This window comes from Rissa tridactyla, chromosome 4 (genome assembly GCF_028500815.1).
Source record: "Rissa tridactyla isolate bRisTri1 chromosome 4, bRisTri1.patW.cur.20221130, whole genome shotgun sequence".
NCBI lineage: Eukaryota > Metazoa > Chordata > Aves > Charadriiformes > Laridae > Rissa > Rissa tridactyla.
This window is the reverse complement of record NC_071469.1, coordinates 53,887,477-53,904,652: the sequence shown is the minus strand read 5'-3', so window position 1 is coordinate 53,904,652 and position 17,176 is coordinate 53,887,477. Positions and strand designations below refer to the sequence as shown.

The 17,176-nt window shown below is 42.5% G+C and overlaps 1 protein-coding gene across 2 annotated transcripts in view; it reads left to right on the top strand.

Annotated features, from left to right (window-relative positions):
• Window positions 1-17,176, top strand: part of CCDC88C (coiled-coil domain containing 88C) — a 100,220-nt gene that overhangs the window by 30,130 nt on the left and 52,914 nt on the right. For both annotated transcript variants that reach the window (XM_054198503.1, XM_054198502.1), the window contains exon 4: window positions 10,069-10,138. In XM_054198503.1, the coding sequence (XP_054054478.1) occupies window positions 10,069-10,138 (70 nt within the window). The remainder of the gene's footprint in view (window positions 1-10,068; window positions 10,139-17,176) is intronic.

Genomic DNA, 17,176 nt, shown 5'->3' with positions numbered 1-17,176 from the left:
GAGTGGGATGGCTTTTCCCTCTACCCTTGCTGTCTTCCCTTCAGACCAGATGAAAACTTTCCTCTTCTGTAAATCCAACATGGATTTTTCCATGGTTGTCTGAAAATGCCGCAAGGACCTCTCTCTTGCCCATGCTGCTGTCCTCTGTTGAAGCTGGATAATAAACTGATGGCATAGTGACTGTTTGTGTGCTTTCTAAAACATGCATTTGTTGTTCAATACTCAGTTGCCCATAAGCTGCTCAAGCACAAGAAGGTTTAAGCTTGTTGGAAACTCATGGTTAAAAATCTTTAGATAAGCTTTTGGAAATTACTTTTAAATAAGCTTTTGGAAATTAATCAGTTTAAATTAAACTTAATTATTTTTTTTTCCTTCACATTAATATACATGTTAGGGATTGCGGGGAGAGGGTCAGATTAGTGCTAACAGACCATTTGCTGACTTCTCTCGCTGGTATTCCTCAAGCACTGTCACAACCCTTTTCTTTGCTGGGAGAAAAAATTGTCTTGGGATTAGAGTTTTTCTTGAGGTTAGACTGAAAGTTTTTCGTGCATTTCAAAATGAGCAGTGTTGACCAATAACCTACATGTTTTATCCCATAAAATCTCTGTTTGGTCATCACTGCCTGAATGTTGCCCATGTATTTACTGTTATGCAGTTTCTAGGTGTCGTTTTCTGCATTTCTCCAGTACCATTCATTCAAGTTTCTCGAAATGGTTTACCAATGTAACATGAATTAAATCTTGTTTGTTCAGGGAGTATTATCCTGGAAATAATACCTGGAAAGACCGAGCATGTTTGTGCTTGTTTCTAAGCATTTAACTACCCTTATATTTGGGCAGCTCCAAGGGTGTTTGGACATAATGAAGGCGAGGCATGGCACCTTCTGCTAACAATACTGTTCTCCAAGCTGACCCCATGGCAATCAAGAGGGCTACTGGGACAGTAAGGTGTTACTCGGCATTAATAAGAGTGGCAGGGGTAAAGCAGCTTGTTTCCTTTGGGGACTGATTGACAATTACAATTAGCGAGTTCCTGCTTTGAAGAGGGCGCAGGAGTATCAGGTTAATAAGAGCCAACCCGGCTGTTTGTTTTACTTCTGTTACCCTTACTCACTGATGAAATTTGACTCATACACTCACATTAAGCTTGATCGCATCTGGTAGGCCTTCTGTTCGCTACCAAAATATTGTTCATAACAAGGAATTCTTGTGTGTGTCCTCTCCCTGCTTTTTTAATTTTTTTCTTAGTTTCACTAATTTGTTTTATTACTTAAACTTTGATGGCTTTGATTTGGCTTTTCAGTATTTGTACTAGAGAACCTCGAAACAGTTCTTGTTACACATGCCTCCGTGCTCTTCTGGAATTTACAGATTATTTTAGAGTTTTCCCTAAGATGCATCATTCTCTTTCAAGCAATGTTTATGCTAATTAATGACTTGATGATGCTGGCAAAAGTGCAAAATGTGTGTACATTTAAACTATGTAGCCTCTCCTCATTATTTGTCTTCAGGAAAGCAGTATCGCTATGATGTGTAACATATTCCTACATCTTCCTGTCTCTAACTCCTTTGTATTCCTGTATTTTCGGCTGCTGCTGTTTCAGGCATTGCGTTATGGTGGTCACTCCAGCGGTTGGCAGCTGCTTTGGAGTTCTTGGTACTTTTTCAGAGGCGGGGACTTGTATTGCGGTGTTGAAGTTGCAACGCAGATCTGTAGCTCTGAACCTCTAAATAAGCCCCACAACTCACTATATGCTTGCCTGAGGCTAATTATTTTTGCACTTCTTCATGGCAGTGTAGAAATTGTAGTAACAAATTCAGTTTTATGTGAACTAGTATCGTGTGCCCAGTTAGGTGTTTACTGTGTCTGTTCCATATAAACAAACCCCCAAGTTTTAGAAATACTTGTAATAAGAGAAATGGTAGAAAACACATCTTGTGTGTAGTTTTCCTATAAATACTTTCATTGGGTTGGTGTTTGTTTCTTAATGGGAAGCTGTATTTTAATATTGTAAATTTTTTCACTCCAGCGATTGAGGGCAGTGGAGCAGAGTTTGTACCTCAGAGTGCTGCATGGCTAATGTGCTTTGGTATCAGGGATCAGTGTTAAAAGCTGAAATATAGTTGCTCAGTTTTAGAGTTTGACGTGAAAACTTCTGGCTTTATTATCCCAGCAAAACAGGCTCAAACTGTGTATGGGAAAACTTGAGCGTCTTTGGTGCTGGGTTTCAGAGAATTCAGAAGTCTGTTCTGATGGCCTGTGGTGTTTCTTTTTAATATGTGTTAGGCTAATTTATTATGGTCCTTAGAGACCACCACAGATTAGCTGGAAGCGTGTTGAACAGATGGATTGCATTTTAGCTGGTTATATTTGTAATGCCAAGTGACAGGCCTTTAACACAGCACATTTCGTGTTCCCTGTTACTGCATAAACCACCTCAGGACAAATCTGAGGTGAGATAAAATAGAAGTCAAGAGTAATTTGTCTGGATACTATTATAAACATGTAAAGTCACTTGCATGTGATTTGAAGAGAGAAGTTGAGGATAAGTCAATAGCCTTTTTATTTTCCGCAAAGTAGGTAAATTAGTCAAAGGTGCTGCTGGCAATAAAAGCAGGAGAACACAGTGCTCCACAATTGGATTTTCTCCTCTCTGGGTCAAATCAACATTGCCACTAGGCACAACCACAGAGCTGTGTGTTGTATTAACATAAGTGATTCATCTTGGAGTCAGTGAAACTAGGGTAGGAAATCTGCTGCTATGTAGCCATTGAGCATTTCATTTCATATTTTAGAAGTAAATGTACATTTTTGTACTTAGTTTGATTAAAATTTTTTAATTATTTCCTCTGCAACTGATAGATGTGGGGGTGGCAGCGTCTCCATTATTTATTCCACTGGTCTAGAAGTAAAACTAGTTGTGTCCTAAAATACTTTTAACTTGTTTTATAAAAATACCTGTATTTAAATATACATATAACCTTTGTTATACAACGCGAACAATGTGCACTGTAAAGAATTTGAATTGATCTTCAAGCAAACGTTTTCAGCAGGTCTTGCCTTGCTCGCCTTGCCCTCTGTTGTCTGGAGTGATTTAGTTCTGTGCCAGCCTGGAGCAGTTCATTTAACCAGTTCATAAAGCAGTGAGAATGTGCACAATGGATCACATTATAACCATGGAATCCTATTTTCATTTCCTTCCTCTGTTGCTTGTTCTGATTTTTTTTCATCAGCCTACTGATGCCTCGCATATATTTTTCAAGCTCTCTGTTCCAGGGATGTCTCACTGAGTATTTGTACAGCTTGCAGCGGGTGAGGTTTTGCTCCTGGCTGGGACCTCTGCACTTCTCTAATACAAACAACAAAACCTGAACCGTAACAGTGAATTGGGTGGATAACTGTGCATGGGTCCATTCTAGGCTTTTTTTTTTTTTTTATATGATACTCTATTATGTGCCATCCAAATTGCATATGTGTGATTTTTATTATTTTTTTTAATAAAACCTGTTTTTACATGGTATATTTCTACATCGAGTGTATTCCTGTCATTTGGTGGGTTATCCGCACCCCGCACAGGCTGAGTGTGGCTAAGACTAGGTATGATTCCTTCACATCCCCTCCCACTGAGATTCCAGTCTACGATTGTCAGAACTGATTATTTTCAGCAGATGAAGCAACAGTTATTTTAGTGGCTTTTGGGCTTCCACTTGAAGGGTCTTTAGAAGTGTGTTTTGTAATTTGCTGGTTTTCAGGGGAAAAAAAAAAAATCCCTTTAAAGACAGCTAATCCTCTAGTCTGTCACATAACAAATGCAATTGTTGCAGAGATGAGCGAAGTTCTTAATCAAATTTTGTCATGTATATAATGTGTTGGCAGGGAAACAGTGAGTACTGAGTCACATGCATAGTGTCATCAGGCGTGCTCGCGTGGTAAGATGTACATGGAAAACATCTCCATAAAAGATCTGTTTGCGTTTCACTTCCTTGTCATTCTCCTGCAACTACTTGTTTCATCTTGTCTAATCTTTTATGGGACCTTCTTGAACAGTTTAGAGAATCTTGCTATTTCCCTGACACCATTAATAATTCCTCAGATAATCATAGCAAAATTAACAAAAAAAAAACTTGAAAAAATTGTTTATATATGTGTTGGAAGGTGAATATTTTTTTTTTCTTTTAGAACATAACCTCTTTGTCGTAGGCTGCAGAATAACTTGTTTTCATTACTATTCAAAAAAAAAAGGAAACTTTGCAGAAAACATATTTGAAGACCAACCCTTGTGTCTCAATTTGCTGTTTAAAGTATGTGTTAATGTTAAAACTTGTTCATTAGCCTGAGTATTCACTCTTCCTTAGAGTTCTTATCCCACAGGAGCTTGAGTTGGGTTGTCCCTTGGACTTGGAGTGCACCTTGCCTGGGAAACGCAGCTCGCATCCTCTCTTTGTGGCAGCATCCAAAGGGACGTGAAGGTGCGTAGGGATAAAGCTGCCACCCCATCCCAGTGCTGGGGGGCTCTGAGCTGGTCGGTGCAGATGGCCCGTGACTCCTGCCGAGACCTTATCTAAGCATGTAGTCTCTCCTTGAGCAAATGTTTCCCACTCTGGGGGTGTTGGTGAGATCAGATCCATACTGAGGTTAAGGGAGGAAGATGTTGGCTCTGCTGAACTTCCCCGCTCCATTGGCTGGAGTTGCTGCCGCAATGTAAGCAAGATTCCCTGGCGAGGTAGTGTTTGCTCTTGCTGGGATAACTAAAGCCGATGATGGTTTTTCCTCGTGGGCATTTTAAGTAGGAAAGTACCATTTGGCTTCCAGTCAGCTGGGCAATTAGCATTTTATAGCCAAGCAATATACTTAAATGGAATTGCTTGGCTTGAGCATTGAATTACAATGGCCGGTAGACCGCCGCTCTTCCTACATAATTTATTTAGTACTCACTCCTTGTTTAGGATTCAGGCAGAGGTTAATTTAATTCTGCATGAGAAGCTGGTAGTTACTCTACGCTAATGCTGTACTGCAGCGCAGGGGCAAGTTTTTGTGTAGAGTTTGTATTTGCCTGGTCTCTCAGCCGTGGAAAGGACAATTTTCCCTACTCCTTTCCAAACGATGCATTGTTTGTAAGGGCCATTGACACGCTTACGTTGGCACTTAAAAATCCAACCAAGAATAATACTTTAAGACTGTTTTATTCCATGCTGTTGCACGTGGATCTTTAAGAAGCAAATGTGTATTGAAGTGTAGTATGGACCAAGGAGACTTTGTTCCTACAAAATTACAAGGGGCCCGGTTACCCCGTTACAGGTAAATAAAAGGTTAATATGTGACCACAGTGACTGGAGAGCGAGAGCTGCCCCTGCACCTCTTCGGGTGATCTGAGACAGAGCAAACGGTGTGCGTGTGTAATCTTGGAAGGATAAAAAGAGTAGGTAAAATGTGCCTCCGCACTCCAGAAACGAGTTAGAAACTTTGTAGATGGAGGGAATGAATATGTTTGTTCATGCTTTTAATAAGCCTAAGTGCTTAACTCAGTGCTTAGAACTTTATCCTGAATCTTGTACATGCCTCGATTTTTCCTAAAACCCTTGACTGCTAGAATCAGTGTGGAGGAATTTTGGCTCTTTTTTTTTTTTTTTTTTAAGCTCCTTTCTTAGCAAAGTGATTGCAAAGAGCTTGCAGATGTGAAGTAGTTGTGCAGCAGGGGCTTAGATGCTAGAATGCTGCTAATGAGAGCACAGAATTTATTTATGTTTAACCTCATGATTTCTAGGTAGTTTTTGAATCCTTGGGCACTCCAGGACTGGCACCCTAGCTGCTTCCAGCCAAACTTCCCCCGGCGTAGGCAGCGTCTCTCTTGTTGCCCAGCTCCTCTGCAGGCAAACACAGCAGGCACAGTGAGCAAGGACCCGACACCCAGTTTGCCCATCCCTTAGAAGGCCTCCCGCTCCATACAGGGACACTTAACTCTGCACGCAGAAACCTTTGTGAGCTTTATCTACTGATCTGGCTCAAATAGTGTAAGACTGGGCTGCCAATGTTTATATTTTGCAATCTAGAAGCATCCATTCTTGCAACCATCGCTGCTGTCAAAGGAGCTGAGATTTTGGACAAATCTCTTCAAGCTGGTGATATCCTGATCTTGTAGAGGAACATTTCAGGCACCTACAGGTGCTGCACTAATGCCTGAATTAATTCAATTCAATTAATTGAATTGAATTAAGGAATACAATTGAAACCAATTGAATTCAATCCAAATCAATTGGTTTGAATTGGATTCCTTAAATAACGCTTTGATACTAACATTATTTTTTTATGGAAATCTCAGTAGCAACAATTAAAAAAAAAAAAAAAAAAGAAAAAAAAAAAGGGAAGGGGGGCAAATGATAGTCTGAGGGAGGTAATTCCTGACTTGCAGTAGCCGGCCTCCAAGTTGGTTAATGGTCTAGGTGTAAAGCTAGCAGCTCAGATACTAATTGTTCTCATAATCAGGGAAATTGTTACCATATGTTGTTGCTGTAACCTTTGCTGTTTTAACCAAGCTTTAGTTGTGCTGTGAAAATGGTTAAAAGGTTTCTCACAGGAGGAATTAGGGTTTTTTTTTTTTGCTTGTACAGTTGCTCTCTGGAGTACCGTGGGGTTTGTGGGCTATTTAGTGTTTGAAAACTCGGCTTTGCTCTCCAGCAGTTCCTGCCTGGGCGTGCTGCCCCTAGCCGTGCTGGTCCCCTGAGGAAGAAGGACACGTCAATGTCATCTCTGCCACCGCTGCAGTGTCTCGCAGCTAGGTTTGATTTTAAGCATAACAGCATCCTTTTATAAAATACAATAACTTGCTGCCCTTATGGGGAAATGTTGCATTTTATCTTCCATTTCTTTTGCTGGCTGGGCTTCAGCAGCATGTTAGGTTGGACTCGATAATCTTAAAGGTTCCCCCCCAACCTGGACAATTCTGTGATTCTACGTCCAGGTTCAGCCGGTGTCCAGTGGAGCTGATCGGGTCCGTGAAGCCCTTTGATGCTTGGTGCCATCTGAGAGGCTCTCACAGCCCAGCTCCCTGCCCGAAGGCCAAGTTTGATTTCACAGGGGCTTCGTGGTGGGATGGTAAGACGTGAGGGGAGCAGAGATGCCAGGCACAGCATTTTGCTTGTCAAATTGTGTTACTGCTGCTTCAGATAAGGAAGACAAGAAAAGATCAACAGGCAGATAGAAGTTGAAGAATTCCTGATTTGCTGTTAGGGGAGGGGACTTTGGTTGTGTTTCCAGATGTGGGATTTTAAGCCACGTGCGTGGGACACGGTCACATTATCCCAGCTACTGAGTCACTCACTGGGTGTCAGCTAAGCCTTATTAACTTTCTGTGTTTTTAGCCTGGACAAAATCTGAGCTAAATTCATCAGTGTCAGTGTAAGAGTTTTCAGTTAACACGTTTTATCTTGCACTTGTAGCTGTGTGAGTGGATGGTTCACTGGTACATCTCCGTTAACAGACCATAGTTTATTAAAGCGAAGGGACTTTGTTTCTGTGACTCACTTTCCTTATCTTGAAAAAGGAGAGTGATGACATTGACCTTCCTTTAGAGTGTTGACACCCACAGTGAGCTGCACTGTGCAAAGGCTAGGTATTATCATCACAAGCACTAGTCTGAAGGTGAAGGTGTTTAGAACAATAAAGATCATTATCTGTTTAAATAATTTAGTTTAAAAATAAACAGGTCGGAGTATCACCTCTTGCAACAATTTGAATCTTTCAATCCGAATTAAGAAATGACTCTTTGCAGGCTCGGGGCCATTTCTGCTTGTGTTCGGTGACTGTCGGATTCTTGCCAGAAAATACTAAGTTCAAGCAGCTGCGAGGGCGTTTGGTCGTGGCTATGTTGGATGGTGTACTCAAATAATTTTACAGAAGGAGCTCGTGGGAGTGTTAACGGCATAAAGGTTAGCTGTAATGTCTTTTGTGTCTGCCAGTTAAATAGCTAGCGATCTGATGATTACACAAAGACAACGCAAATTCCTTATGCATTCCTGCCTCAGTGCCGCTCCACAACGCTGGGTGACTGGAAGCACAATTCTTTTTTTTTTTTTTTTTTTTTTTTTGCCATGGAAATTGCTGGTTAAAGCTCAATACTTCGGTGTATGCAAATTCTGATTTTTTTTTTTTTTTTTTTTTTTGGTTTAAAGCCTCAATGCCATGCTGTTTTGTCATAGCAAGATATCGCAGTCCAGCCCTGTGCTATTAAATCCGGTAAATTTTGCACCTGTAACAGGGTGCAAGTAAATCTTTGTTTAGCCATGCTCAAATGCACAAATTCTAAAATGCATTTGGCTAACGACTCAGTGAATTCTTGGTTCTCATTAGCCAAACTTCACATCGTATGAAGGTCTATGGAGCCTTCTTTCTTAACAGTACCAAAACCCCTGTGACACTGAGATATTTCTGCTTTATCCAAAAGAGAAACTGCGGAGGAGTATGTTTTGGGTATGGATCAGAGGACAAAAAATTAATTATGTCCAAAAAAAATTTTTTTTTTTTTTACAGTATCCACTCTGATTACTTATCAAATGCTGCAGGCTCACTGAAGTATTTCCTCTTTCAATCAGGATTAATTTTCCTCCTATGGTAACTTTGAAAGGACAGAAATAACAATGGGGTAACTTGGAGGGGGAAGTGTTTGGGTGAATGGGTGATTGTTTCGGGAAATGCATTTCTGGGCTGCAGCACTTCTTCCCCTGGCTCCCAGTACTCTGCCAGGACCAGTGCCTCTGCCCTCTCGGTGGCCTGGAGGTGGGCTGGGAAATGGAGACAAGCAGGGAAACGGCGCCTGCCAGACATTTGGTAGAGTTGTATGTGCAGACCTTTTGTTTCCTGAATACCAGCACAGTGCTTTAATTGCACAACTATTTTCCTCCCAGGCTTTTTATGTGAAAGAAATACTTGCCTGCAAAATGTTTTATTTGGGTCGTCACAAGTGAGTGCTGGTAGCTGCAGGTAGATGCTAACAACTGTACTCCTGTGGTCGTTGTGTTACTGGGGTGCACGGCTGAACGTATTACCATGCAGAGTCCCCTTTGCAGTGTTTTTATTTGTCCACCTTTGAGAGGGTAGATTTAGATGAGATACTAGGAAGAAATTTTTCACTCTGAGGGTGGTGAGCCCCTGGCCCGGGTTGCCCAGAGAAGCTGTGGCTGCCCCATCCCTGGAGGTGTTCAAGGCCAGGCTGGACGGGGCTTTGAACAACCTGGTCTGGTGGGAGGTGTCCCTGCCCATGGCAGGGGGGTTAGAACTAGATAGTCTTTAAGGTCCCTTCCAACCTAAACCATTCTATGATTTTGCCTGCCCCAGGGCTTGTAGCCTTTCCTGCCCCTTAAGCCTGTTCTGTCATTTCAGAGTAGCTTCAGGCAGCTGATGTTTAAATATTGAATCTGACCAAGCAATGCACCTCCCTTCCATCGTCACCCCCCAAATAAAAAGACCTTTAAACAAGGTTCATGACATACTTAAATCTGTTTTACTCCTTAAAAACAATGCAAACAAATCTAGAACTTTAAATCCAGTTTCTCTCAGCACTGCAAGATGTCTGTTCATAGCTTTTCCCCACACCCACTTCCCCAGCCTGTCATTAACATCTCAGACCCACGAAATAATTTGTCCAATTACTTGAATTACTCAAACTTCACAGAATGGCTTAGCTACCTTTGATGAACCCACTGCATTTGTATGCCCTGAAACATGACAGCAGCTGTATCTTGAACATCAAATGAATACAGGTCATGCCTGGGCTAAAGGCATGACTGATGGCTGTGCCTGGCATGGCCCTGCATTTATCCTGATTAGTGCCATGGGACCCTTTAAGTTCCATATTAGCCATTGTTAAAAGAGGCGATTAGTGTATGTTAGCTGTGCAACCTGATGCCATCTTCAAATAGTGGTTTCTCTCTCAAGTGGGACTTCCTCTTGCGACCTCTGACCTGCCAGTATGTTAAAAGCTTTGTAATCGATGGAGCTCTGTATTCTTTGTGGTGTAATTGATTGGAATTCCTTTGCACTGAACTTTGCCTGTTGTTCTCTTTTGTTTAGGAAGTCCTCCAGCAGCTGATTGTAATGAATTTACCAAATGTTTTGATGATAGGCAAAGATCCTCTTTCTGGTGAGTAGCTTCACCCCTCTCCCTGAAATGCTAAAATAAATAAAATTTGTATTTTTAAAATTTTCTTAAATAACAAACATGCTTTTAAACAACCTGTATGTATTCGTAGCCAAGCTACAAATATTTGAGTACATCAGAGACTCAGAGTTTAATGTATCTGTATGTAATATTTACATACTTTTACATACAAATATAACATCTATGTGTGTCTGCACGTCATACACATACACATGTGATAGTGAGTTAGTTCTTGCCAAAGCCAGAGCAGCAACTGTTTCCTTGGAAGTCGTGTCTCCTCACTTCTTGCTGCAAGTCACCCAGGATACAGTCTGCCATAGAAGAATTGTTTGTCCTCCAGGTTTTCTGTCCTGTGTGCCTGTATAATCGGTTCAGTTGTGGCAATATGTACACACCAGAAAAGTCTTGCAGAATTGCCCTAAAGTGAAGGAACTGTTGTAAATGAAGTGTGGGAAGATAAATATGTGAAGATGGAGAGAAAAAAGCATATATGACAAATTGGGAGAAGTGAGGATGGGAATGGACAAGGAGAAAACCATCTGTCTGGCCACGTTGTCTAGGCAAGGACATCTGTCACATGAGGTGTCACATCAAAAGTGACCTGGAAGCCAGTGAGCTCATGGTCCAGAGTCCAGTGTCTTTGGTGAGACAAAATGAGAGCTGTTTAGTCTGAAAATTAAGTTGACTTCTCCTTAGAAACACATTTCTGAAATGAAAGGTTTTGTTGCTGTGGTTTTCACTCTTTTCGTTTTGCATGCCTGTTCTATCTCTGCCTGAGCCCCATGCCAGTGCAAAGGACAATGTATTTGTTTTTACCAAAGAAGGAAAACTGCGTGAACCCTGTCAGCAGTGATGGGGAATGACACGGTCATCAGCATCTCCAGAACAAACAAATGGCAGAAAGCTTGGCAGAAGACTTTATTTTGCTGCTCTTAGCAGCAGTAGTGTGTGTATGTAAATAAAAAGGGCTTACATCAGAAAAGAATATTAACTTACAGATGTTGGATCACTGAAATTCATAGTCTTGGCACTTCTGCAATAAAATCAAGCTGAGGGTAAGGCATCCACTTCTTCAGCAAGCAGGTTAAAGTCTGCGATGCCAGTCTTAATTCTCTGGTACAGGCTACTGTTACGGGTAAAGGAGAAAATAGAAATACAAGAGCTTTTGCTTTTCCCAGTCATATGGGCAATGGGCAGAGCCTGGGCTGCTAGCATCAAGAGTGCTGGTGAATAGAGATGTCTGGGCCAACAAGGCAGTGCCTCTGCTGGCTAGGTGTCAATGGAAAAGGCTGGCTGGTTTCTCGTCATGGCCATTCCCAAGCGACAGCTGGCAGGAGACTCATAATGCAGCAACCACAGCGTTGGTTCCTGGGGAAGCTGCACACTTGAAAGCTGTCCCATATTTAGCTATAATTTCCCATTGTTGACCTGCTGTTTTATGTCAGCACTTTGGATCTATCTTTCTTTGAAGAAAGCACCTGATGTGTCCCTTGTAGGAAAGATGCTGGTCATCCATGTGTTCCCATCTTCCAGCTCCTTTAATTATAACCAGAAATTTTGCTTCACTTTCTGACATCTTTTAAAATGTGGTGGTTTGGTGTTTTTGTGTTGGGTTTTTTTTTTTTTGTTTGTTTTTAATGTGGTCTTTTAAAATTCATTTTATCCATTACTGACATATCATTGGCATTATTCAGAACATGGAAAGAGAGGATAAAGAATGCAAAAATGTAACTTCTGGATGTCTAAAATGGATGGGGTATGTGTGTATTAAAAATATGAAGTTCTTGTTTAGCCATATTTTATAATGGCTTTGTGAACCAGTCCCAGGTTAGACGCTACAGAGGAAGGTGGTGAACAAAGAAAGACTTGAGATCTGCTTGCTCCAGAGAAGGTATTAAAGAAGGAGAGTGTCTGAGGGATAGGATCTCAAGAGAAGCTCATCTTAATCTTGCCCTTAGGTAGATGACCACTGGTTAAGATGTGCTGAAGGAACAGTTAGAGAAGTGGAGAACTAGAACTTAACTTCAGGAAGAGGAACCTGGCTGAGGGCTGATGGGAAGCTCGGGAACAGGGAGGAGAAAGCTGAGAAGTTAGTAAAACCAAAATAAAAAGGTGTAGGCTGTGGTGAGCAGTGTGGGTGAGCAACGGCCAGGTGACTGGCAGGTTGATGTCTTTGTTACTGGGGTCTTGCAGAGAGGAGCGAGAGGAAGGTTGGGGGCACTTGGGAGGGGAAAAAAAGTGGAATGAGAGATTCTCTCCGTCAGTGAGAGAGCTAAAGGAGGGCTGCAGATTGAACAGAGGTGCGAAGACAAAGCGGTCATCAGCATGGGAAGCCGTGCTTCTGGGATGAATACAGAGAAACCCCAGGGAAAGTTGACAGACAAGCGAGGAGGCCAGGTGTGACAGCAGTATGGGGAGAAGAGATGATGGAGACGGTTATTCAAGGCAAGAATGGTAGAGGAGAAACCTCTTTCTGTGTGTCAGTGATCCAGTCCAGGACAGAGAGGGAAGGAGGAGAGTCCTGGCTGGGGGACATCTGCAGAGGCAGAGCTGGGCAATGTGGGCAACGCTAGGAACTGGAGACCGAGGTGTGGGCGGTCTGTGGGGCTGGGGTGGATCTGAGAGGCACTGATGAAGTCCCAGTTTTGCCTTCCCCATCCTGTAGGTAAGTTATCTGAATGAAAGGTCCCTCTTGACCAGAGGAAGAAAAACTGATCCCGTGACCACATTCCTGGAAGAAATAGTGTTGCTTTGTACTGTTTGAGCTGGGAAGGCTCCCAATGACTGTATGGACTCCATAGGCCCAAGACCAGGGAGCTGTTAGATCATTTGATATGATTCACTCTGTAGCAATTTCAGTGACTTATTCCTTGTAACAATACCACATTTCACTATACATGTTTTTCACAGCTGTCTTCACCAGTTCTATCTGCAAATTTTGCTTATTCCCTCTAAAACACAGCCAAGAGTGGTGTTACATGTATTAAATTATAAACAGAACAGCTCTAAAGCTGAGAGTGGTGTTCTTGCTATTTAGCTCCCATTTGGCACCCAGCAGTTGGGACTATTGAGAGTTTCTGTAGCTCTGCTTTGAACATGAGCCTATTGGAAAAACAGAGCTGCTACCACTAAAATTGCAGTAGCAGTTGGGATTTTGCATAGAGATGGCACACGTCTGCTGGGTTTAGGAGCTTTCCTTGCTTTCATGTCCTCTAAATTGTTTTGTTCCATGGCAATTTTGCCTACTTCAGTTCATTTGGCCATGGGCATAAAAGTTGCAAAAATATTTGTAGGAAGATGAAGGCTTTGACTGTTTTCTAGAATATAGGGAGCTGAAAAGAAACTTGAAAGTTTAATTAAAGGATTTAGAAAGTTTCCCCAGGAATCTGACTTGCAGAATGATGCAGCTGACATTACAGGATTTAGTCTTTTCAGTGCACTGTGCAGTACACAGTTGCTACCATTATATTTCCTCTGTTTTTGTCTTCCTCCGTGTTTTTTCTTGCTGAATATCTTTTTCAGTTCATTACTGCATGACAAATCCCCCTGTGCTCAATAAGAGAATCATCAGCGTATTTATCATCTATACACATCACTGTAATCACCTTTTATCATGGAATCGTAGAATTGTTAGAGTTGGAAGGGACCTTAAAGATCATCTAGTTCCAACCCCCCTGCCATGGGCAGGGACACCTCCTACTGGATCAGGTTGCTCAGAGGCCCATCCAGCCTGGCCTTAAAAACTTCCAGGGATGGGGCTTCCACCACCTCTCTGGGCAATCTGTGCCAGTGTCTCACCACCCTCATGGTGAAGAACTTCTTCCTAACGTCCAGTCTGAATCGTCCCATCTCTAGTTCTAATCCATTCCCTCTAGTCCTACCATTACCCAGCATCCTAAAAAGTCCCTCACCAGCTTTCTTGTAGGCCCCCTTAAGATACTGTTAGGCCACTATAAGGTCTCCCCGGAGCCTTCTTTTCTCCAGGCTGAACAACCCCAACTCTCTCAGTCTGTCCTCGTAGGAGAGGTGCTCCAGCCCTCTGATCATCCTCATGGCCCTTCTCTGGACACGTTCCAGCACATCCATATCTTTCTTGTAGTAGAGGCTCCAGAATTGGATGCAGTACTCCAGGTGGGGTCTCACGAGAGTGGAGTAGAGGGGGAGAATCGCCTCCCTCGACCTGCTGGCCACGCTTCTCCTGATGCAGCCCAGGATACGATTGGCTTTCTGGGCTGCTAGTGCGCACTGATGGCTCATGTTGAGCCTCTCGTCTACCAGCACCCTCAAGTCCTTTTCTTCAGGGCTGCTCTCAAGCCAGTCACTGTCCAGCCTATATCGGTGCTTGGGATTGCCCTGACCCAGATGGATAATTAACCTCTGTTTTTAGCATGCTTTGTAAATGGCCACTCGTTCGTGTGCCCACACAAGGAATGTCAGTATACAGTACTGGTCCTGAAACTCTATTTAGAGGTGTTGTTTAATTTCTTAGTTTCTAGACATGCTTAGTTTAACACAACTAGTGAGTGTATTTGGAAACTGATGGCAATTAATCCTTTGAAACAGTCATAGTTAATTGGGGGGGGATTTTAACATTTTTCAGGAAATAAGGTTTTATTTGCCTGAAGCGGGCTCATTTCTGTCTCTTCAAAAAACTTTGCTACTTATTTCCCCTTTTCAAATTACATGTTAAGGTTGTGAATGAGAGAGCCCAAAGTCCTTGCTAATAAGTGTCTATAGAAACTGTTTTTCATTCAAAACATAAAAGATGTCTACTCTCACTGGGGTATTTTTTCATGTCTGGTTTCCTTCCTCATTTTGTTTCACAATCCTCCGGAGGCACAAAGGTTCATAAAATATAAAGTTAATAATAAAACACTGCCTCAATAGTGTAAATTTAGCATTTGGGCTTTTTCTCACTCAGGATGTTGCTACAGTTGGGGGAAAAAAGGCACTTGTGCGTTTTACCCCTTCCCACCTTCACCACACATCCACCGGCCACTGCGTGTAGCTGGCACTCACTCTCCTCTGCAGGAGGAGCAAAGTAGAAAAGTGCAGAAACAAGCATTGTAAGCTCAAGGTTTCACATGCTTGGGCTCTCCCATTTTCATTTTCTCTGCCATCTAGAAAAGATTTTTATTTTTCATGAGCTGTATTGTCTCTGTACGTTGATCCTCCGTTTTTTTTTGGTTTGTTGTTGTTGTGTCTCCTAATCCCTCTTCTCCCTGAGTCCTGCCATCTGTTTCCTACCCTCCATCCCCTGTGAGAGCAGAGGGGTCTCCTGGCTCTGGCACAGGGAGGCTCCCAAGATGCACAGGTGGTGCTCGGGCTTTCCCTCTCTTTATTTTTCCAGAAAACCTGCTGGCCCTCTCTCACGGTTGGGAGCAGATGGTCTTGCTGCAAATCTCCCAGGTGGTTGGCTCCCTCACAGGCACAAACACGCGGCCTGAGAGCAGCTGCCCTGGAATTTTCAAAAAGGTGTAAAAGAAGAGAGTTGTGTGTGGTTTTTTTTTTTTTTTTTTTTTTTAAATTAGCACCTTTCCGTTTAACACTAGTTTGAATCCTGTCCATTCACTTCAGCTTGTGGGTCCCTGTCTGCCAGGAGTTGCTCCAGATCTAAGTGTCTGCATCCTAGGTTGTGGGAGGACACCGTCTTGCTAAGGTCAGCTAATAAGCCTGGGTGGACCCAGCAGACTTTCTTCCCAGCCATCTAGGAAGGACTTGTGTCATCCCAATGAGCTAGCGTAGGGAGGCCTGCACATTCCTGCTTACGCAGTTGCACAAGGAACTTTACCACCTTATTAAATTAGCACAAATCAAGCCTTTCGAAAAACACTGCAGAATCATTCACTGTTCAGGAGGCGTGACTCAACTGGGGATAAAGATCGCTTGCTTTTGTTAAACGTGTGTTTCAGAATAAATGCATTGTCCTGAGCGTAGAACTTTGCTGCTGCGCCGTGAAATAATCCTAGATGTGCTTCTGATTCACTTAGTAACCTTGGGCACTGCACTTGTGTGTGGTATCTCAGCTCTCCTGTGGGTGAGATGAAAGGGGAGAGGGGTAATTAATCCCTTCCTGGCTCATTCTGAGGTTTCATTGAAAACTCTCTCTAAAGCACTTTAGATTGGTAGAGGGTTTTTTTTGTACTCATACCCTATTTCTTCTAAATATCTCCTCTAAATAATGTTATTCTACAAGGCTTTAAAATGTTACTCAAACGTAGCTTGGGTATGAGTGATCTCGGAGTGCCTTAATGCTAACAGTCTCCACCCCATGGGAAACAACTTGTGAATGAAAGAGTCGAACTCTTTAGAAAGAGTCACATGTGATCTTCTGAAACTTGTGTGGCTGGCAGAGTAGATCTGCTAAGTAGACCTTTCAACCTTAAAAGTGTTTCTAGTGGGTAGTACAATCTCATTTTCATTACATGTGCATAGCATGTCTGCAAGCATAAAATGATTTATTTTAAAAGAAATATTGGAAAAATCCTGACAGCTAAGTTTTCTGTGAAAGCTGCCAGTGGAGAGAGCAGACTGCCAAATGTTATCTTTAAAACAATGGCAAACTAATAATCTTATGATTAACTCGAGTGTTTTAATTTCTCACTCCTTTCTATAAACTCTGTCTTGGCCTTCCCTGTCAAAGGGGCTTGCTGTGTCTGCCTCGGATTCTGTTCCTGATGGGAGGGCCCGAGTGGGTATGAGGTCTTGGAATGGCATTTCCAGGCAAGGCCAATCTGGTGGGAGAACAGGGTTGATTGTGCTAAGTTACTCTGTGGTAATAGCTGAAGGTCTTTCACCTCATAGGGTCCTGCAGCATCACCGATGCCCATCTGTTATCTCATGGACCTTTGGTGCAGAGAGGTAGAGTGTGGTTTGAATGGATCAAGTAGTTTGCATATCTTTAGAATGGTCTAGATGCTCTCACTGTTGGAAAGTAACCATGACGTTTTCTAAAACGAGTGATTTCAAGCCACTAGGCTCACCCTGAGGATAGTTGTGATGCCACAGTGCATGAATTGG